Source organism: Equus quagga, chromosome 14 (genome assembly GCF_021613505.1).
Source record: "Equus quagga isolate Etosha38 chromosome 14, UCLA_HA_Equagga_1.0, whole genome shotgun sequence".
Classification (NCBI taxonomy): Eukaryota; Metazoa; Chordata; class Mammalia; order Perissodactyla; family Equidae; genus Equus; species Equus quagga.
Genome location: NC_060280.1, coordinates 87,052,854 through 87,076,865, shown reverse-complemented (window position 1 = coordinate 87,076,865; position 24,012 = coordinate 87,052,854). Strand labels below are relative to the sequence as shown.

The window sequence follows — 24,012 nt, the reverse complement described above, 5'->3', positions numbered from 1 at the left end:
CACATTGGGGGAATACATTCAATCTACAAGTAACAAGAAACACACAGTCTTCCCAACAAGAAAAAGCTGATTGTTCTCACATGGAAGAACTGGGTCAAGCAGCTGCTGCACAAGGCAGCAGAGAAACAAACTCGCAGGTTCTTCTTTTTACATCCCATTGTAGATGCCATGGTGAAGCAGGAAAATGTGCTCACTAGCACTATGAACAGCAAAGGTGTTTCCTATACATGTTAGACTTTACTCAATTATCATCTAGAGAAAAGGGGAATCAGAGAACACTCCCACCACAAAGGTCTGAATTGGCTTCCTGGTGGACACAAGAGGCCTTACACAAAGATCCTACCCTCGAATGGATCTTTGATGTGAAACTGGTGGAAAATGCACCTCTAACAAAATGGAAATCAACTAATTGCTGGTGGTTTCCAAGACACTCTTGACAAGAAGGGCAAAGAATCCAGAAAAAGGGATGGAAGATGGTGTCCTTGAAGCTCCTATGGAACTGTCTCCCGACCCTGTGTGGGGGCTTGAAAATCTGCCTAAGGCCTTGTGTGCTTCTGCCTTCCAAATTTCATGCAAGTGAGGACATTGGGGAATTCCAACAAGGAACCAGCAATGGGATGGATTCTTAAAGATCTAGCTCTTCAGATTACCCTCACTGACATGATGCACTACAGGGGTGATGTGTCAAGCTCTAGATTTTGTTGCCCTGCCACAGGCCTCTACTTAATTCAAAGTCTATTCACCAAATACCAGTCAGAAGGAAGGACAAACAGCAAAGGCCCAAATAGGAAAATAACAATTCACAGGAAGTACACTCTTGGATAAACTTGCCCAACATAAATTTTTTCCCAACTGTTTAATAGTACAGAAAATAAAAACAGACTCCTCCACCCACCAACCCAAAAAGGAGCTTTCTCTGAAACATGTACAATATGTACAATGGATGAGGCATATGCAGGAACTGTAAATACAAGGCCAGTAAGAAAATCACAATAAATACAAACTGTCATTTTTCAATATCCATTTAACACAGAACAATTAAAACATTACTAAAAAAACTAAAGATAAAAAATTAACTGACTTAAGGGAAATGCACTACCTATGAATCTTATTTACTATTTATGAAGGATGACAAGCAGAATGACCTCACCTCAATATTCATTTCTGAAGTAATTTATAGAAATCCAGTCTAATCTTCCACTTTAAGAAAGGCTTGATAAATATAATATATTTACCCCTTTGATAATGACTCTTTCCTGTTGAAAGTTTTGTAGAACCTCATATACAAATTAATTTCCATGAAGCTTTCTCATATGACTTACGTTTACAGTTCTTTTTGGTGGGCGTTTCACATAGAAGGGTGTAGGCCAACTGAAGTCTTTCTCATGCTGTGAACATTCAAGACGTTTTTATCCAGTGAGTCCTTTCATGCCTTCAAGAAAGAAGTGCGATGACAAAAGTCCCAAATTGTTTATATCTATCTATCTGGTTTTACCTCTAGTGTGCATTTGTGCATATACTCAAAAGTTTGCATTGGAACTAAAGCCTTTCTCACGTTCCTGACATTCATAGGCTTTCTCTCCAGTGTGACTTCTTAAATTGACTAGAAGATATTTGGAAGCAGTGAAGGCTTTATTGCATTCTTTACATTCATAGGGCTTCTCTCAAGTGTGACTTATTTCATGAACTCGAAGATAACTGAAACAAATGAATGCTTTACTGCATTTTTCACATTCATAGGGTTTCTCTCCAGTATGAGCTCTTTCATGAAGTTGAAGATAACTGGAAGAAGCGAATGCTTTACTGCATTTTTTACATTTGTAAGGTTTCACTCCTGTGTGCGTTGTTTCATGTTTTGAAAGAGAACTGGTAGAAATGAAGGCTTTACCACATATTTTACATTCAAAGGGTTTTTCTCCAGTGTGAATTCTTGCATGGACTCGAAGAGAACTGGAATATTTGAATGCTTTACTGCATTTTTTACATTCATAGGGTTTCTCTCCAGTATGAATTCTTTCATGAAGTCGAAGATAACTGGAACAAGTGAATGCTTTACTGCATTTTTTACATTCATAGGGTTTCTCTCCAGTATGAGCTCTTTCATGAAGTTGAAGATAACTGGAAGAAGTGAATGTTTTACTGCATTTTTTACATTCATAGGGTTTCTCTCCAGTATGAAGTCTTTCATGTCTTTGAAGAGAACGGGAACGTGCGAAAGCTTTACTGCATTTTTTACATTCATAGGGTTTCTCTCCAGTATGAGTTGTTTCATGAAGTCGAAGAGAACTGGAAGAAGCGAATGCTTTACTGCATTTTTTACATTGATAGGGTTTCTCTCCAGTATGAGTTCTTTCATGAACTTGAAGAGAACTGGAACAAGTGAATGCTTTACTGCATTTCTTACATTCATAGGGTTTCTCTCCAGTATGAATTCTTTCATGATTTTGAAGATTACTGGAATAAGTGAATGCTGTACTGCATTTCTTACATTCATAGGGTTTCTCTCCAGTGTGAATTTTTTCATGGAGTCCAAGATACCTGGAAGTAGTAAACGCTTTACTACATTTTTTACATTCATAGGGTTTCTCTCCAGTATGAGTTCTTTCATGAACTCGAAGATGACAGGAACGTGCGAAAGCTTTACTGCATTTTTTACATTCATACGGTTTCTCTCCAGTATGAAGTCTTTCATGTCTTTGAAGAGAACAGGAACGTGTGAATGCTTTATTGCATTTTTTACATTCATAGGGTTTCTCTCCAGTATGAGTTCTTTCATGAACTCGAAGATGACTGGAACGTCTGAATGCTTTACTGCATTTTTTACATTCATAGGGTTTCTCTCCAGTATGAGTTCTTTCATGAACTCGAAGTAAAGTGAGATAAGTGAAGGCTTTCCCACATTCCTTACATTTATATGGGTTCTCTCCATATTTTTGATAATCATATGTTTTACGTTCACTGTGACACCTAATGTGCGTTTTAAGGGATGAATGATGCGTGAAGACTCTTCCACATGCACTGCATCCCCACGGTTTAGCTCCTACTGTAGTTTTCTTGTTCAGACTGAGGTTTGGAAGAAGGCTGAAGTTTTCTCCACACTGACTACCATCTTCACTTTCACAGAGTCTCCCTACCATATGCTTTCTGTAGAAATGAGAAGCATATTGTTAATGATTTCTCTATTAATGATTTTATATTTCTTATGTTTATTATGATCTATGGGAAATGTTTATGTTTTCTCCCTTCTGTGAATTCTCTGAAATTAAATATACTGAATTTTCTGAAAGAGCAGTTCACCCTTCTTATTATCCAAACAGTGATATTCATAGATAAGGTTCACTAATACTATTTCTAAGTCAAATATTCTGCAAAAAGTGAACCTCTACATCACATGTCAGAAAGTATATTTGGTGAAGATTTTCTAAGAATAGCTAAATTTGAAGCAAGGCTTATTTGTTTTGTTTTTTTTTTTAAACAATTTCTTAGCATACAAGGATTCTCACATGAGAGACAGCTTTCTATTGTGTGACTCACCTTACTTTTCTCCCCTGGTCTTTGTACTGATCTTCAATATCAAAATCTTCCCACGTTATTCCTGAAATGCAGACCCACAAAGTTTATTCCAAATATTAGAAATTAGACAAAAATTTCTAGATTCAAAGTATATGATAATATACGGCCATTTCTACTTTATTTACTAACAACCTCCCCTTTCCACATTCCACATCTTAGAACACTGATGATGGGCAAGAACCACTTGTTCTTTCATTGATGACGTGAGGAATGTCCTCGTTCTTACCTACTGAGGCCAGGTGCCTGAAGGTTTCCCACATCACATCTCTGTAGACTTTCTTTTGTGAAGGATGCAGTAAAGCCCACTCCTCTGGGGTGAAGTTCACAGTCACGTCCTCAATGGCCACTGAGTCCTGAAACACCACAAATGTGTGTACATGAGCCTGACAGCACTGGGGATTGAGACTCCAATTCTAGGAAGGTCACATGGGATTCTATTATCTCCAAACATTTATTCTATGTTGTGATCATCACAAACTCCCTTTTTTCTGTACACAGTTGCTCATCAATGCAACAATGTTATGCACACATGGAAATATTTACACATTTTTACTGTGATCACATTACATCCTATATCTCTCTAAGAACAAGTTCCAGAATATGTTGGGAAATGACAGAAATGCTATACAAATGAAACAAATATCATTTGTGGACCAACGATTCTTTGTAAGAAAAGTTCTTTCATCTTCTTCCACATTACCCACTGGTTACAGCACTCCATGAGGCAGAGGATGAAATCTATGGGATGTTTCAGTGAATAAAAACATAGTGAACAACAGGAAGCTTTTTGTTCTGGTCCCATCACTAAACTGAGAGTCCAGGAGGCCTGTGAAATCACACTTTGACCAAGCCCAGCTGCCCACATTGTCCTAAACTACTCCAGGCCATTACACGCAAGCAGATGCAGCTGGCTGAATGTAAATGTTGTTGTGGTGAAACAGTGCTTTTAACTTGTGTAGTATCTGTCATAGACTCAGTTCTACCTTTCTCACTCTGGAAGATTTGATGGGGCTGGAATTACTATGAACTGAGAGCTCAGGCACAAGGAAGAAGCCATGAAAACTTAGACCATAAGATCACTATAATTATGGGTCTCAAAGCTACTTCTCACCAATTTTAGCACACATTGTGAGATAATAATGTGCCATAAGAGCTCTTTCTGGTCAAATGCTAACAGTGTACCCTGAGCTTTGCTCCCCTTGAGGGGTAGGTTAAGAGCTGAAGATTGGGGACAGCCCCGTGGCTGAGTTGTTAAGTTCGTGCATTCCACTTTGGTGCCCCATGGTTTCACTGGTTCGGATCCTAGGTGCGGACATGGCAATGCTCATTAGGCCATGCTGAGGTGGTGTCCCACATAGCACAACCAGAGGCACTCATCACTACAATATACAACTCTGTACTAGGGGAATTGGGGGAGAAAAAGCAGGAAAAAAACCCACAAGTAGATTGGCAACAGTTGTTAGCTCAGGTGCCAATCTTAAAAAAAAAAAGGAAAGAAGCGCTGCATATTACAAGGGAGCTCCTCGAAGACCACAATGGCTTGATGTTAAATTTGCCCATGATTATAAAATACATGAAGGATTTAAAAGTGCTTTCCTCCAAAAGAACATAAAATTTCCTTTCTCCAGCTTCAAGAGGAAGTGTTTCCTGACCAGCCACTCTGGATGATGCCCTGCCAGACTTTGATCCTGCACCTAAGTAGCTTAGAAGCTGTCATTCTTGATCTCGCAAGAAGAAAATGAACAAACTTGACATGAACAACCCTTCTTAGATGCAGGAGAGCCTTGAGGTCATTGGACAAACCAGTGTCTCCAAACTTGGGAAAGACAAAAAAAAAAAAGATGGCATTTTGAAATATGCCCCACATATTCTGTTCTTAATAAGGCGTGTACTAAGGGAAAAAAAAATCTAATTCACCGGAGTCTAATGCAAGGGCAAAAATAACAAAAAAGACAGAACACAATTTCCACAAAGCCTAGGAAAGCCTCTTTAAATGAAGGCTTAAGATGCAGATAATGGGACTACCTGAAGGAAAAGAGACACAGAAGAAAACGAAGTAATAATCACCAAAATACCCTAAAATTAACGACAGCCAGCACACTGTCCATCCAGGAAGCTCACAGAACACTAAACACGAAAAGGACAATAGTGCACAACCAAGGGTCTCACGCTGAAACGAGAGAAACGTCACAGAGAATGTACTGAAAAATGCCAGAGAAGAAACACACCTTTGAGAGAAAGAAACAAAGATTTGAATTAAATTGGACTACTTCTCAAAAACCATGCAACAAGAGGAGAGGAGACTGAAAGATTTAAAGTGTTGAAAATAAAACCCACTTTCCCAGAATTCGGTCAAGCAAAATTATCCTTCAGCACAAAGAAGAAATAAGGACTTTCTGAGACGAAATTTGAGGAAATTTGTCCCAAGTACACATACTTTGAATGAAATTGTTTGAAAGTTTATCAGAAACAATGTAAATGACAAAGGTGGAGGATTAGAAAAAGAAAAAATGAGGGGACATATCTTTCATGTTTCTTATAATTAGCGCAACAGATGAGACTTTGTTTAAACCAGTATCAGGAAGAATGTATTTGGTAAGGAGGAGCTTATGGACAAGTGAAATAAATGACAGCAATGTGACAAGGCATAGAGATAGGAAAAATGGAGACAGTGTGTTAAGAGGTACTTGGACACAGTGAAGTGGCATAGTGTTACTTGGCAGAGGGGTGGGTTAGTTGTAAGTGTATGCTGAAAATTCAAGGGCAACCACTAAAATCTGTGCTTTTAAAAATGTGTAACTGATATGCTAAGAGAGGAGAAGAAAAAGAATTACAGTAAATGCTCAATTTTAGCCAGAGAAGGTGGCAAAAAGGTAGAAGACAAAAACAAACAAGGAGAAAAATGGAAAAACTAGAAGTTTTGCTAAATAAGAATCCAACTGAATCAACAACCACTTTAATCATCAATGGTCTCATTACGACTGAAAGACACAGTAATAGAGTTCAAAAAATACCACTGTATGCTGTCTACAAGAAACCCACTCTAAGCATAAAGTCAGAGACAAATGAAGGGTAAAGGGATGGAGAAAAACAGACCATGCCAGCACGAATCCAAAGGAATCTGCCAGAGGAATAGACATCATAGATAATGCAGATTTCAAACTGAGGAAGATGCAGAGATAGAGGGGCAGTAGGTACGGATAAAGGGGCCTATTCTCTGAGAAGGCACAGCAACGCTGCATGTGTACCTGCCTAACAACAGAGGGGCAACACACCTCAGGGAGGAACTGACGGAATGCAGGAGAAAGAGACAGATCCAGTACCACAGCTGTAGAAGTCAACACCCCCTCATCCGGAATTAGACATTTCAGTAGGCAGGAAGTGAGGAAGAACAGATGTGCAATGAACAGCACTGCGAAACAGCTGGGTTTCATTGTAATCTGTGGAATACTTCACAGAACAGCAGAATATACATTCTTCTCAGGTTCACATGGAACATTCACCAAAACAAACCACATTCTGGGATATAAAGCACACCTTAACAAATTTGAAAGAACAGAAATCATACAAAATAGGCTCTCACATCACGTAGGCATTCCTCTAGAAGGCAATACCAGCAAAAGTTGAAAACCCCCTAATGTGTGGTGATTCAAAAATACAGTTCTAAATAACACATAGTATCAAACTGGAAGTCTCAAGAAAAATGAAACATCATTTTGAATTAAAAACATGAATACACAGCATAGCAAAGGTTCTTGGATGTAGTGAAAGCAGTATCCAGGGGGAAATTTATGCCATCAAACAAATACACTGGAAAAATCAAAGATCTCTGATCACTAACACAAGCATGTACCTTAGCAAAGAATAAAAAGAAGAGCAAGTTAAACCCAAAGCAAGCACAATAAAACAAATAATAAAATAAGAAAGGACATGAATATCAATGTGGGAAAACAATAGAGAAAATGAAAATAAAAAAGCTGCTTGTTTCACAAGATCAATAAAATCGATAAATATCTAGTCAAGATAACAAAGAGATTGAGGGAAGACAGAAAATACTAATATCAGAAAGGAAAGGAGGAGAAACGAATATAAAATAAGATTTGAGAAAATGCAACATCCATTTATGATAAACTAGTAATAGAGGGGAACTTCCACTTCTTGAGAAAGAACATCTTCACAAGTTCTGTAGCTGAATTCATGGTGCTTGTTCCATATGATATGACTGTCTCTATGCAACAACTGGAAGAACTCACAATGACAGAAACGACTCCTGGGATTAATAAGAGAGTACAGCAAGTTTGCTTTCCTTCTAGATCCACATGAACAGAGTCAACTGAGCTTTGACAAAGAAGGAAAGGAGATTCAAATGAAAAAGCAAGTGTTTTAAACCAACAGTGGGAGAAATAATGGATATCCACATGCAAATACACACGCACAAAACAAATGTAGTCACAGGCCTTACAGTTTTCATGAAAAGTAAGTCAAAACACATCACAGACCTAAATGTAAATTGCCAAAATAAATGCCTACAAGACAACACAGAAGAAAAGCTGGATGACCCTGTGTTTGTGGATGAATTTTCACATAGAAAACCAAAAGCAAGGTCCACAAGAGAAAAAAACAAAAATTTTAGTTTTAAGTAAAACGAAAAACTCCTCCTCTGAAAAAGATGGTGTAAAGAGAAGATCAACACCAATTCAGAGTAAGAGAAAATCTCTGTAAAACATTTATTGGATAAATGATTGGTATCTGAAATATGCAAAGAATTCTTAAACCATAATAGTCAGAGGAAAAACATGCAATTAAAAAATGGGCAAAAGATCTGCAGACAGCTCACTGAAGGAGAGATCTAGATGCAAAATAAGCAATATGAAACATGCTCCACATCAAATGTCATTAGGAAATTGCAAAGAAAACAACAACGGGGATCACGAAACACTTATTAAATGGGTAAAAGTCAAAATATTCAGAACAGCAAATATCAGTGAAGATGCAAAGCCATAGGGAATCCTAGTTCATCACGGGTGGAAATGGGATTTGGAACACCCACACTGGAAGACAGGAACCTCCTTTCAAAATGAGATACACTGTCACTACATAGAGTAAGCGCCAGCAATCATGCTCCGTGGTATTTTCCCAAATGAGCTGAAACCTTATGTTCGCACAAAACCTACATAAGAATGTTTAGAAGCACTTTATTCATAATTGGCAAGAGTTAGGATTTTCAACAAGATGTCCTTCAAGTATTAAACAGTCAATCAGTGGTGCATCCAAACAATGAAACATCATCCAATGATAAAAAGAAATGAGGTATCAAGCCATGAAAATACATGGAGAAACTTTAAAAGTCTATTATTAAGTAAAGAAGCCAATGTGACAAGGCTATGTAGTGTATGATTCCAATTGTATCACACTCTGGAAAAGACAAAAGTATGAGGCACTAGAAAAATCTTTACTTGTGAAGGATTTGGGGGTTGGAGGGAGGGATGAGTCAATAGGTGGAGAACAGAGGAGTTTTAGGGAAGCGAAACTACACTCCATGATACAGAAATGATGGGTCCACGTCTATACACATTTGCCAGAACGGACACAGTGTTTAACACATAGAGTCAACGCTAATGTGCGCCGTGCACTGTAATCCATCCAATTCATCCCTTTTTTACTGAAACAGGACATCTCTCATTCAACTGACTTCAAGTTATATTTTTTTTCAAGGCTGGCCCTGAGCTAACATCTGTTGCCAATCTGTTCTTCTTCCTCTTCTTCTTCTCCCCAAAGTCCCCAATACATGGTTGTGTATTGTAGTTGTAGGTCCTTCTAGTTGTGCTACGACTTCAACATATTTCAATAAGCCAGTCTGTGCTCTAGGAGCCTGAGACCCACAGGGGAGGGGAAACTTCCATCGAATGCCTTGTTGGAGAGCACAGCACTGTTTTCTCTGAGAAGTGCCATGGTCACTATCAGTAGTGTCAGAACCCCAGGGTAGATGACAAGTGTCCTGCTATTGTAGACCTATTAGTGTACATACAAGTGTGACTCTGACTTCTATTTTGGGGATCTCTGAGTCAAGAGATTGCCAGAATTCTTTTACCACAAAGGGGCAAGACAACTGGTTGCTTTATAGAGTCTCAGATGCCTGGGCTTAAGTTGGGTTGAATTAATCTCTTCACTGGGCCAAACTCAGACTGTGGTTGGTCCACTATAACCCAGAGGGTCGGGATCTTTGCGGCAACAGGTACAGGGCTGCGAGCAGCAGCAGAGTGACTTAGGGGCCCTGGGGAGCCCTCTGGAATCTTGCTTCCTACTGGCTGCACTTTCCTGTCTCTTCTTTCTCTGAAATAATTGCTCTTGAAGGAGTGACCATCGGAGGGGCTCAGCTCAGTGACAGGGTATAATCATCCTCATAACCGCAGACTCCCCCTAGTGTCAAGGCGACTCCAGCCTCAGTCTCTCCTTCACTCTCAACACACAGACAGATGCCACCCAAGACACTGACAGAAGATCACATTAAGGAGGGCCTGATTCCCAGACTCCTGCTCTCAGAGGACAGGAATTCCCAAAACTGCCAACTCAGTGTCCTCTGCAGTTAGAACCCAGGCTTGGTGGGGTCAACAGGGCAACACAGGGCAGCACAGCGCCCAGGAGGAGCTGCCCAGCAATCAGCAGTGCACAGTGCAGGAGCCTCCAGGCTTTCTCATCAGCCTGTCAGGGAAGAAGGCTCAGGGGAAAAGGGAGGGCGAGGCTTAAGTGTTCAGTCATCAAACAGCATCAGCATCAAACCCTGGCCACTCATTACAAGAACAAACTTGAGGGACAAAAATAGGCATTCGCACTAGCTTGTTTTTATATAAAGAAACACTAACAGGATGATGAAGCAGTGAGCAAAACTGGTCATTCGAGAGTAGCTGGAGGGAGAGCAGGAGTGGGGCAGGGCATGTGGGCAGGAAGTTGTCTTAAGTTACTGTCCTCTCTTACAAACTTTTTAAACATTCCCATGCAGGAGCCAGCCCAGTGGCCCAGCGTTTAAGTGCTCACGTTCCACTTCTCAGCGGCCCGGGGTTCGCCACTTCGGGTCCCAGGTGCAGACATGGCACCGCTTGGCACGCCATGCTGTGGTAGGCGTCCCACATATAAAGTGGAGGTAGATGGGCACGGATGTTAGTTCAGGGTCAGCCTTCCTCAGCAAAAAGAGGAGGAGTGGCAGCAGTTACCTCAGGGCTAATCTTCCTCAAAAGAAAGAAAAAACATTCCCATGTATTATTCACTTGAAATAAGGGGAGACAGGGGCTGGACCAGTGGCACAGCAGTTGAGTCCACGTGCTCCACTTTGGCGGCCTGGGGTTCACCAATTTGGATCCTGGTCATGGACCTATGCACCGCTTGTCAAGCCATGCTGTGGCAGGCGTCCCACATATAAAATAGAGGAAGATGGGCACAGATGTTAGCTCAGGGCCAATCTTCTTCAAACACAAAATAAAATAAAATAAGGAGAGACATTTATATATGCCATATTTTCCTATGTTTGATCATTACTTTTAAATAACTTTTAGTTTTAACATTTCTACATAGGAAACCATTCCAAGATTTAATCCTTTAAACACTAATGGATATAAAACTATAAACCATAAAAATTTACCAATCTCTTTGTAACAAAAAACACAAGGGGCATTTTGGTTTGTCCCTCCACTATATTTACCCTGGGAATATTTTTAGGAAGGAGTACCATATTATAATATCTTATGGGTTTGCAATTAAGCCCTGAAATAAACTAGGAATTCCAAAGATTTACACAAGCTCTGACCTGATTCCTCATCTCAGTGAAAATAGAAATTCAAGTGCCTTTTCCCCACATCCATTAAAATAAAATTCAGGGCTGGCCCGGTGGCATAGTGGTTAAGTTCACTTTGCTCTGCTTCAGTGGCCTGGGGTTCGCATGTTTGGATCTCAGGTGTGGACCCAGCACCCCTCATCAAGCCAGGCTGTGGCAGCATCCCACATAAAATGGAGGAAGATGGGCACAGACGGTAGCTCAGCGACAATCTTCCTCACACTCACACACACACACAAACAATAAGAAAATAAATAAAATTCATTTGCCTTAGGAATAGTATAGCCTTTTAAATGTCAAAGTTCTCTAGGGACATGGACACACAAAACTGACCTAAACATGGAAAATGCACCTGAGAACTGAAATACACCCATCTCACATCTTGAGGTTCTCCTGTCTAAATGGAAAAAAATTGTTTGTTTCCACAATTTTCTTGCCTTGCTCACATCATATCTCTGACATTACATTTCCAAATGCGAAGTGCAAATGGAAACTAGAATCAGAGGATTGTAACCTTCAACTGATCAAGGAATCCGAGGACAGAAACAGGAATATTCCAATCAGCTCACAGAAGCAGCCTGCTGGCCTGCAGTTCACAAGGAAAACCCACTCTCAGAAAGGGACCATATTCCCAGACTTGAGGTATAGACTCTCCCAGTTGAGACAGATCCCCTGGAGAGGGCGAGTCCCTGGTGAAAGAGGGTGGGAAGCCCTGAGCAGTCACAGGAATGCACTCTGGGAGCCCCACACACCCTCCCTCTCCTGTGAGCATGGAAGCACTGCCTCCCCCAGGTTCCCACTCTCACATGTGAGGAAACTCTCAGCAGGATTCAGTCTAAGGTTCTGACCCACATGAACTCCAAATTCATGAACCCTTTGTCCACAGGACACAACACCTGATCTTCACAGACTTCCCCACTGTGCACAGATTACACTCTCAGTGCACCTACAGTGTGGGTGCAAAACTCAAATGTAACATCTAAAAATGTCCAGGCAAGGAACCACAGTTATAACCTCAAAAAGGGCATCACTCCCCACCCCATGAGCACATGCACCCCCAGCTTTCCAGGGCTCTGCAGCTCCTCTCAGGATAAAGGCTCCTTCCATGGGGGTGTGAGCAGGAGGACACCTGCAGGGGCAGACTCCCCAGGAAGGACAGCTGGGCCTGCAAGGCCTTCCCTCTGCAGTTTCAAGGGGGCCTTAGCTTGGGTCTTGGACCCGGAGCCTCTGCTCCTCACTGGAGATGCTTTGGAACATCATTGCTATTTTAAATCACACAAATCCAGTGTTTCAATAATCCAGCTAAAGCTTTTAAACGCAGTCCTTCCATGGAAAGTAGGGAAGAAAAGTATAAGGTATTTCTACCACTTCAACTAGAAAAGCACAAATGTCTATTCCTTTAAGAAAAAAGGTAAATTACTACTGTTACTCAGCGAGGGCTCACCACCTGATGCGCACAGAAGCTGAGACCACAGCACACCAGTTTTTGAAAGAAGAAACAGTTGAAGGTGCCATCGATTGGCAAGGAGACAGGAGGACAGGCTCTCAACTCTGGCTCCCTCATCCAGAGCATGGGCTGAGGCTTAAGGGAGCAAGGAGGGCCGGCTGGGATGCAAAGACCTGGCAGGGTGAGGTCTGACTGGCAGATCAAAACTTTCTCTTCCGCACAGGCTCCTGGCTGGCCGCCTCCTGTGACAAAGAGCTTTAACATCTTGCTGTTAAGATGGGGTTAGTGACGGGAGGTCAGCAGGAAAAGCACAGTGAACAAGGTTCAAGTTGTCCTGCAGATTTAACTCCTTGCCTTCTCCACTGATAAAGAGTTTCTAGAGATCTAGAGTCATCCTGCCCTTCCTGGCACAGAAAGGGAGGCACCCTTACAAAGGGACGTTTCTCTTAAGTGTAAATTTCCCTTACAAAAGGGTAACTTCCAGCTTTTCAGAGCTTTGCCTGTGTCTGCTATTTTTTAATAATCATCAGCTCAAAATAGCCCTTATGCCAAAGATGCACGCTTTGGGATGACAACTCTGTTCCAGGTCCTGGTGACATTATTTCCGTGACAAGACAGCACACTTCAACGCTTGTGGTCAGCATTTTTAAGCCCTAGAATTTCATTTGAAAACATTCAAAAGTAGGAACAGACGTCAGAAACTTACTACACATGCTCAGGTGAAGACAGAGTGAAACAAGTATTCTTAACAAATGGAACGTAACAAACGAATATTATATTTTTCCTGAAATTCACCTCTTTCTTGCCTGTTTGGAACTATTTTATAGTGTCTTCCAAGGTCTGTTCAGTAAATATATTTATCCTTATTGAAAAACCGAGACTTAAATAAGTGAATAATTTTTTCTCATTCACAAACGGGGGGGTGGGCGGATGCCCATGGGACAGATCACCCAGGACATTTTTTCAACAGGAACCTCCACCCACAGCACTTCCCATAGGATGTCTCAGCCCAGAAAGATCCTGGGGGAGAGACACAGGCATTTCCTGCAATGAGGTTCCAGGTGGTTATTTTCTGCTTTCCTCTCATGTAAAATATCCACATGATGAGGATCGAGGCTGCCCCAGGGGAAGAAGCCCAAGGCATCCTGCCCTGCATACCAATCTACATCATCCTCCGGGAAGCACAGGACATCCTGACCTGATCCGATCTGATTCTTTCTAAAGTTACAGGACCACCCAATAACCAGACCCCAACTGCACCCGCCATTTTAATGACTTTTTTTTTTTTTGGAAGATTAGTCCTGAGCTAACATCTGCTGCCAATCCTCCTCTTTTTGCTGAGGAAGACTGGCCCTGGGCTAACATCTGTGCCCATCTTCCGCCACTTTATACGTGGGACGCCTGCCACAGCATGGCTTGCCAAGCAGTGCCATGTCCGCACCGGATCCCAATTGGGGAACCCTGGGCCGCCAAAGCAGAACGTTCAAACTCAACCGCTGCGCCACCGGGCGGCCCCACAACTTTTTTACACAATCTTTCCTTTGTCTTGTAGACAAATAACTCACATACCTATGCCTTATAAGTTTAGCCCTGCCCTCAATCCACTGCAACTCTTCCTGCCAAACGGTCCTGTCCCCACACCGTTCTCTGAATGAAGGAGCACTACTGCCAGACCTTGAGAGTCCAAGAAATCTTTCTTTCGACTTCTCTGCTCCCGGAGTCCTCATCACACACACAAATATAATGTTTAAAATAGAGCCATCCTGGGCCTGCCTGTGGTCAGTGGTTAAGTTCACAGGCTCTGCTTCGGTGGCCCAGGGTTTCGTGGGTTCCAATCCTGGGCGCGGCCATGGCACCAGCCATCAGGCCATGCTGAGGCAGCATCCCACATGCCACAACTAGAAGGACCCACAACTAAAATATACAACTATTGGGGTGGGGGGTGGGCCCTGTGGGGAGAAAAAGGAAAAATAAAATCATACAAAAAAAAAAAAATAGAGCCATCCATGGCTCTGGGGGATAATGATAAACGGTTAAAATATCGGGTCTGGTTGAAACGTGCCATGGAGGACGGAGTGTTGATGAGGATCCTGTGAATGAAAGAGGGGAAGTGGCTTTGGGAGTGCGGGGAGGCATCTGAAAATTTACGGATTTACTGTCAGTCCCAGGAAGAGCAGCCTGTGGGGAAAGGACTGTAGATTTGAGACGCTGCTGCCCAAACATTTGGAAAACTATGGAGAAAACGGGTCCCCTCCGAGGAGAAAGGAGGCCCTGGGGACCCCACAGACCGCAGCCCCTTCGCACAGGGACCCCGGAGACCGAGACCCGACTGTCCTGCGGACCCTCCCGCGGTCCCCCCACGGTCTGGGACACGCGGGTCTGCGGGCGCACAGCGGCCCAGAGAGGCTCCGGCCCAGATCGCCGCGCGCAGGGACCACAGGAAGCCCGGGGCCCGGCTGCCCGCCCCGCCCCCACGCTGCGGCCGGAGGGGCCTGAGGGCCGAGCGGCGCCACCGCAGACTCGGAGCCGCCAAGCCCGAAGGGGACCGCGGGAGGCCGGCCCGCCCCGCCGCTTCCCACAAGCCTCTCCTCCCGTGTCCTCACCCCAGGGCCGCACCCTCACCATTTCTAGTGCTCCTGGGTCCCCTGAGTCCTTCCTACGTCCCCCACGGCCAGTGCAGGTCACAGCGCGACAGAGGCTGCAGCAGAGCCACCAGGACCCTTAAGGCAGACAACACCTCAAGTGCAGCACGACAGCAGCCAGAAGCCGCCTTCACAGGAAGTCCAGTGCATGGCCCCACCCACCTGCGCCAGAGCCTCCCCTGAGTGGACGATCCCAAACGCCCCGCCCCCTCATGCCAGAGTGACAGCAGGTGGGAGGCTGCAGGGCTCAGCCAAACCCGCCTAGGCTGCGGGATGGAACCAGACTCGCCTGGCACGTTTGCATTTAAACAGAACTTTTTCCTGGCCTGGGGCTGCCTCTATTGTTTCCACCCAGCTCTTTGTGAAGTCTTGGGCGCTGGTGTGCACGGGGAAGTACTGAGTTTCAAATGGTGCAAGTACAGACTGATGCGGGCTCAGTGAGCAGAGGAGTCCAAAGAAAGATTTCTTGGACTCTCAAGGTCTGGCAGTAGTGCTCTTTTATTCAGAGAATAGTATGGAATAGCATGGGGACAGGACCCATGGGCAGCAAAGAGCTGCTGCAGTGTGTTGAGGGTTAGAGCTAAACTTAAGGCATAGGTATGTGATGATGTGGATTAAGGCTGCCCCAGCTAGAGAAGCCTGTAGGGGAGGAAGACATTTCCTCTTCGCAAATGGGGGTTCGTCTGGCTGGAGAACGAATTAAATTCACATGAGACAGAATAGCAAGAGAAAATTAAACAAAGCTTTATGAGGAACCATGGCCCGGGGCCTTTCTTCCCGAAGGAAGAAAGGGCACTGAAGAAGTGGGGTGCACATAGTGGTTATATACGCCCAAACAGGGTGTTTCACATGTGATTGAAATGTCCCTCCCACAATAGTCACAAGATTGCCCTGTCAGCACAGCGTTTGATGGACACAGCAGGCAGTGGTCTGCTGTCTCGGAGGGCGTAGCCGGAGGCAAGTCGATTGTCTGGAGCTGGGCGGTCACAGGTGAGCGCAGCAATCAGTTCCTAGCCTAAGGAAAGATGCTTAATCCTTAAAGAAATGCCAAAATTGGGAGGGGGAGGGAAGTCAGTTACAGGAGGTTACCAGACTAGCACAATAAAATGCAGATTTTAAGTCCTTGCCTTTGGTATTGATTAAGAGTTTTTAGAGAGAAGGTCATCTCCTTTCTTCTTCCTAGTACAGAGAGGGAGGCACCTTTACAGATAGAGATTTACCTTACAAATGTAAACGTGTCCTAACAAAGGGTAAGTTCCATTCCTCAGAGCCTTCTTCCCTGTCCCAGTTTATCAAAAGCAATCAGCCTCAAATAATCCTGATGCCAAAGAGACATATCTTGGGGTGGCCATTTCCAGGTCCCCACAAGCCCAAGGTGACCTGGCCTACTATATGACCCAGTGGATTTTTTTATGGTATGAATTAGGGCTGCCCCAGGGAGAGAAGCCCAGGGCATCCTCACCTACATGCCGATCTATATGGCCAGATTCGTATCTAAAAGTTATATGACCGCACAATAACCAGACCCCATCTGCACTGAAATCATTTAATGACTTTTTACATCATCTTTTCTTTTTCCAGTAAAAATAAGTCATGTACCCATGCCTTATAAAATTAGTGCTAACCCTCAACTCAGGGCAGCAGCAGGAGCTCTGACTGCCCATGGGTCTGGTCCCCATGCAGCAGCAGCAGTGGCTCTGCCTGCCCATGGACACTGTCCCCATGCCAGCAGTAGAAGCTCTGACTGCCCATGGGTCCTGTCCCCATGCTATTCTGTACTATTCTCTAAATAAAAGAGCACTACTGCCAGATCTTGAGAGTCCAAGAAATCTTTCTTTTGACTCCTCGGCTCACCGACCCCGCATCCTGTGAGTTATCTCTTTACAAGACAAAGGAAAGAATATGTGAAAAAAGTCAGTAAAATGGTGTCAGTGCAGGTGGTTTCTGGTTATTGGGTGGTCCTGTGACTTTAGATAACAATCAGATCGGATTAAGTCAGGATGTTCTGTGCTTCCTGGAGGATGTTGGTTGGGGGGGGAGTCAGCTACATAGGGTTACCAGACAAGCACAATAAACACCACTTAAGTCTTTGCAGTCCCCATTAAAAGTTTCTAGAGATAAGGTCATCCCCTCTTCCTCCTGGTGCAGAGAGGGAGACACCCCCACAGATGGAGACTTCCTTCACAAATGCAAATATCTCTCATCAAAGGGCAAGCAAATTCCACTCCTCAGAGCCTCCTTCCCACCTGCAGTTTTTTAAAAAGTTACCAGCCTAAAATAATCCTCATCATAAGCCCCCCTGAACCCATTTGGCCCTGATCTGTTGGGGATATGGACAATGGTCAGTCTCCTGTAACTACTAACAGCTGTGCAAGGTCATAGAGCTGTCCCTAAATGGGGCCATAGGTACAGGTAGGAAGTTCAGAGGACTGGAAGGTTGTGCCCGCAGAGTCCAAGGCTGACAAGGTACATGGATCCTCTGGAGACGAGAGAATCATTTGACGAGAGGTGGTCCAGGAGGTGAAACTTTGTTGACATGCGGAACACAAGCAACGAAATAGACAGCAAATTATAATAAGAAAGACAAGCAATATGATTAACCCAATGAATAAGGTTTTGATAGTAGTCCCGAAACCTGGTCCTGACCAGGAGTTCAACCAATCATTTAGAGATAGGGTAGGGTCAGACATGGATTTAATTTGGTGGCTCATATCAGACAGGAAGCCAGAGATATTTTGATGGTAGTCAGAAATATAGACACAACAGTCCATTTTTATAATGGCACAAGCATGCCCCTGTGCTGCTGTCAAGACATCCAGTGCCATTTGGTTTTGGAGGACTGCCTTACGCATTTGGGATACTTCTAAATTGAGCAGCGAAAGGCTATGTCGTGTATCATTTAATGCCTTCATAGTAAATTTGTTTACAGCTTCCATGTGCCAGATGACACTTTTGATTCCTAATTGGGGAAGGAAAATTGAGGCAAGGTGGTCATACCAGTGGAAGACAGAGCGGGTCCAGCGCTGTTGCAGGTTGGGTAGCTTAGCAGGAGGAGATATAGTGAATGTAGTTCTACCTTGCATCCAGGTGAAGCCTAAAGTGCATCATCCAGTCCATCCAGGTGGCAGCATAAGTTGGAGCCACATAACCACTGAGTGCCATTAGGGGCTAACCAACGTATGCTGGGCCGCCTATCCCAGTCAGTCCTAAACCAATCAGTACTTTTTGTGATATGAGAACACATATAACGGGGATTTTTTCCCATAGGTCAGGTGCTATTAGGCCATGTATCACAGTTGTGATTGGTTTGTTCCCAGCATGGAGTGGCCTTTTGACTGAGTTGACCACTAGTAGGAGTGAGCCAAATATATTTGTCCCAAATTTGATAACGTCCATCCTGTGTGTATCAATAGTTTGGGGACTTTACCTTTGGAACTTGTTGTTTATGATCCACCTGTGACAAGGCAAATCTAGTTAGTATTTGGGCAGTAGTGTTGAAGGAAAAGGTTTGATTGTGGCCAGGGAACTCCCAGGTGTCAGAGACCTGGGATGGCCACAGGAGACATGATGATTACTAATAGATGAATCTTGTAAAAGAGAAGAGCTAGAAATGTATTGTGTAGTGAAGAGAAGCATGGCACGCCAATCAGTACCCTGGAGGGGAGAGACCCACCAGGGGAGACCAGAAGTACTAGACAGAGGCAAGAGTCCACAAACCCAATATGTGGTTTGGTTGCGGAGCTCAGCATAATGTTGAGCCCATTTTAAAAAAGAATTGTCCATCATTACAGACGGAGATAAGAAGAAAATAATGAACATAGGGTTCATTTTGTTCTAAAAAGTAGTTTTAAATCAGCAGTTTGTTCACAAGAGTAGTCCAGTTGAACAGTAGGATCTGGATCAGCTTTGTCCTGAAAAGAAGTTCTAAGTTTTATTCGGAAAATATGTGTCCAAGAAGTATGATCTTTTAATTTTACAGCTGTGGGGGTTCTTAGAATGACTTGATAAAGTCCTTTCCATTTTGGGCTTAACCCATGATAATGTGTTTTCCAATCTTTTCAATATACCATATCTCCAGGATTTACCTGGCAAGGTATATGGTCAGACAATGCTTCCGGGTTAGGTAAACGATTATTAACATAGCCATTTAGGTCCTTTCATATTAGACCAGCCTCAATGCAATATCAACATAGTTGGTGGTAATCAGAGTCCAATACTATATTGGTGGATAGAAAGGGCCTTCCATACAGGCTTTCATAGGGGCTTAACCCTAAACTGTTCTTAGGGGCCGTTCTCATCCGTAGGAGGCCAATAGGTAAGAGTGTAATCCAAGTTTCCTTAGTCTCGAGACTTAACTTGGAGGGATGTCGTTTTAGACTATGGTTTGCATTCTCGGCTTTCCAAGAGGATTGTGTATGCCAAGCTGAATGCAAATATTATTTAATTTGTAAAGCTGAAGAGACCTGTGGTGGTATTTAAGCCATGAAAGAGGGACCGCTATCACTCTGTAAGGTCTTGGGCAAGCGAAATTGTGGGATAATCTTCCTTAAAAGGGCCTTTGTTACTTTGATTTACCATTCACTTTGACAAGGGAAGGCCTCAATCCAGCCTGTAAAGGTATCGACAGATACCAAAAGGTATTTATAGCCATTACATGGAGGCATTTGGGTAAAATCCAGTTGCCAATCTTCCCCGGGATAGGTACCCGTCATTGTATAGGCCTTAACAGAGGAGGTGGTTTAGCTGCCCCCTCTCAATTTACTTGAGCACAAGTGGCAGAAGAGCATCAGCGCTGTCTAATGGTGGCATGGAAAACATGGCCACTGAAGGATTTACAAAGTAGCTGAGTCAACGATTGTTTGCCAAAAAGGGTAGCCTGAGGAATTCCACTAACTAATTTCCATTGAAGGCGTTTACGTATGAAAATTTTTTCCTGGTCATTAATTAGCCAAGACTATTTTGTTTCCTGGATATATCACTTTTCTTGAGCCAGGGCTATTTCTTCAGTTGTATAATTAGCACTAATAAGACCCAAAGCAGGGGGAATGGGGAGTAAGCTTAAAAGATTACTTTGTTTAGCAGCCCATTTAGCTTCCCGGTCAGCAAAGTTATTATCCATGCTCTCAAGAGACAAATCCTTCTGATATCCCCGGCAATGGACCACAGCCACTTGCTTTGGAAGAAGCACAAGGTTTAAAAGAGCCAAAGTCTCTGTGCCATGTTTGATAGGGAAGGTCTTTGTACTGAGTAAACCCCTTTCCATTATAACATATATACATGGGAGAGACCCAGAAAAGCTGAGTAACTCCCCAAAATAGTGGAGGTTCTCACCTTAAATAGCCTCCTCAGCTAAAGACAAAGGAGGATGCTGGGGGTGGGGAGAGTCAGTTATGGGAGGTTCCCAGAAAAGCACAGGAAACAAGAGTAAGGTTGTTATGCAGATTTAACTCCTTGCCTTTTACACTGATAAGAGTTTCTAGAGAGAAGGTCATCCCCTCTTCTTCCTGGTACAGAGAGGGAGACACCTTTACAGATGGAGATTTCCTTTACAAATGGACATGTCTCTTACAAAGGCTAAATTCTACTTTTCTAAGTTTCTGAAAAGTAACTCTGATGTGACAGCATTTGTATGTTCTGAAATGTGAGTGACCATAATTGTGACCGGTGCCTGGAGATTGTCCCTCCAAATTGGTGCTCTCCGAATGCTACGGCCTTGAATGTGAACATTCTCCCACTGCCATTGGCCCAACAAAACCACTAACCTGTTAGCAACTGCCCATGAGTCAGTAAAAATGTGGACAAGCGGCTTGTCATGGGCAATGGCACTCTGCACAGCCATTTGTACTGCCAACAGATCAGCAAGCTGAGCCAACCCTGACTTGCCATCTTTGATGACTGGCACCAATGGCAGGAAGGCACACTACTGCTCTCCATCAGGCTCCATCATGTCCAGTGGTGGCATTGCTATCTGTGAAGTACATGGACTCTCTTAGGAGCTCCATCAGCTCTTCTCAGGGTCCACCCATGTCACCAGAGGCTTAGGCAATGGGGGTGCTGTCACCAGTTCCTCAAGGTCCACGGGGTGAGGCTCAGGGAAGTCACATCCTCCTGTAATTTAGAAAGATCTGCCATGTCAGGTTTAGTCCATTCCTGAAGGCATCATTTCCATTTTAGAGAAGAGGCATTGGTGGCCATGCTGAGCCACTGTTGGGATGCATCCCTTTTCCATGATGTGACAGGAATGTGGGCATGCAGGAGACCAGGCTCCTGTCCTGTGAAGGCCTGTTTCTAACAAAGCCCAATGAGTGGGCAGAATTTGATGTTCCAATGGGGTATAGCAGGCAGCTGGGGGAGGCAGCCCTCTGTTCTAGAAGCCCATAGGCAACCAGAAAGAGGCATGTTTAGTCCAAGGGTCCAGGACACATAGTGCATGGTGGCCAGGGCCTCAATCTGAAGGAGGAGCCAACAGCACGCAAGGGGAGAGCTTGATGAACTGACCTTTACACCAACTGTGAGTCTTGCTATTGAGATTCTCCTTGATGAATTGTGGGGGATTGTGTGACTGTGTGAATGAGTCTGAGTGATGGCTAAGTGAGGTGTGTGTTTCTCCAAAAGAATTAATGTTCATTTGCAAGTGAAATTTCCCAGCCTTTAGAGGACCCATGAATTCCCAGAAATTTAACAGTTGTGGCTGCCTTTGAATTTTATGTGGGGCCGTAGCTCATCCTCTACATTGTAGGTGGTTCACCAGCCATGCTAGGCTCTCATGCACCACATCCTCTGAAGCGCCCCGAGTTAGAATGCCATCAACGTAGTGTCTGACAGTGAGAGGGGACACTGTAAGGGCATCCAGGTTTTGCCAGCAAAGATTGTGGGCAATAGCTTGGCTGTTAAGATCACCCATAGGCAGCCTGGTGAAAGCCTATTGGGTCCCTTGAAATATGCAAACAATTTGACTGGGACTCCTTGGTGATCGATACTGCAGAGAACATATTAGCTAGATTGATCATGGCACAGTAGTCCCCTGGAGTCCTTTGCATGTCTTCTATTAATTGGACAATGTAGGGAATGGGAGCCCTAATAGGGGGCACCTGAGCATTTAAATTTCCATCGTGGACTGTGAGGCACCACTCCAGAGTAGCAGGCTTCTATGCCAGCCAAATGCGAGAATCGAAAGGAGACGCAGTGTTTCATAAATCTTGAATTGTGAGCGGTAATTCCTCAGTCCCCTATTGGAAATGATACTGGAAGTATTTACTGTCCTTAATCAGGAGTGATAGTTTACTAGCTCCCAATGGGCAGCTCCCACCAGGAAAGCCAGGAATGTGGGTTTGTTCCAGATGGTGTGGTGGCACCTTGAGGCGTCCATACTATAACAGGAAAGGGTAGGGGCAGAGAGGTCACCACCACTAAAAGACTTTGTTTTTTTCCTAAATATTGGCAGCTGGGCTAACAACTGCTGCCAATCTTTTTTTTTTTTTTTTCTGCTTTATTTCCCAACCCCTGCCCCCATCCCCGGTACATAGTTGTATATCTTAGTTGCAGGTCCTTCTGGTTGTGGGATGTGGGATGTCACCTCAACGTGGCCTGACGAGAGGTGCTATGTCCACGGCCAGGATCCAAACCCTGGGCCACCGCAGCGGAGCATGCAAACTTAACCATTCGGCCACAGAGCCGGGCCCCAACTTTTTTTTTTTTGAGGAAGATTAGCCCTGAGCTAACATCTGCTGCCAATCCTCCTCTTTTTGCTGAGGAAGACTGGCCCTGAGCTAACATCTGTACCCATCTTCCTTCACTTTTTTTTAATATATGTAGGACGCCTACCACTGCACGACGTGCCAAGAAGTGTCATGTCTGCACTCAGGATCCGAACGGGTGAAGCCTTGGCCACTGAAGCACAATGTGCGAAACTAACCACTGTCCCACTGGGCCATCCCTGAAGGTTTTTAATGCAAATTGTTTGCAGAGCGACATCCAAAGGAAGTTGAAAGCCTTCTCCTGTCCCACCTGTTACCCCTTGTAATTTAAAGGGCGCCCCTGGCTTAGGTTTGGAGGGGTTCCCAGGAAGCACTGTAACTGGCGCTCCAGGGTCAATGAGAGCAGTAAAAGGTTGTTTCGTATGTGTGTCCCAAAGCATAATTAAAGAAGTGTGTGGGCGATTGTCCCCCAGGGGAGAAACACTCCCTGGGGAACAGCCAGGTTCCTAGCACAGAGGCCTCGATTGCTGCCACTCTCAGAGATCAGGGGACGGATCCCGGATCCTGCTGCCACGGCTGGGGCATTCTGTGAGGAGACAGCATCTAACCTTGGGGTCAGGGATGGGGGGGTCGGCAGTCTCTTGCAGAGCCTGCAGTGCCTGAGGAAATGCTTCTAACTTTTGGTCGGGCTGTCCCAAAATTAGGTCATTCGGGACCCCTGATCTCCAGAGCTGCCAGTGCAGGGAGACCTGCTGGTCATCTCATGAAGGAGAGCGATGGGACAAAGTGCCACGCCTCTGTGGTAAGCCCCCATATTCCCTACGG

The 24,012-nt window shown here is 44.1% G+C and overlaps 1 protein-coding gene across 1 annotated transcript; it reads right to left on the bottom strand.

The window, feature by feature from the left end:
• Positions 1-1,664: 1,664 nt before the first annotated feature.
• LOC124252043 (zinc finger protein 709-like) lies at positions 1,665-15,578 on the bottom strand. Its single transcript, XM_046685140.1, has 4 exons — positions 15,471-15,578; positions 3,800-3,926; positions 3,535-3,595; positions 1,665-3,144 (listed from the first exon to the last, which is right to left on the bottom strand). The coding sequence occupies exons 1-4, from the start codon at positions 15,471-15,473 to the stop codon at positions 1,665-1,667; spliced, it is 1,671 nt and encodes a 556-aa protein (XP_046541096.1). The 5' UTR covers positions 15,474-15,578.
• Positions 15,579-24,012: the final 8,434 nt, after the last annotated feature.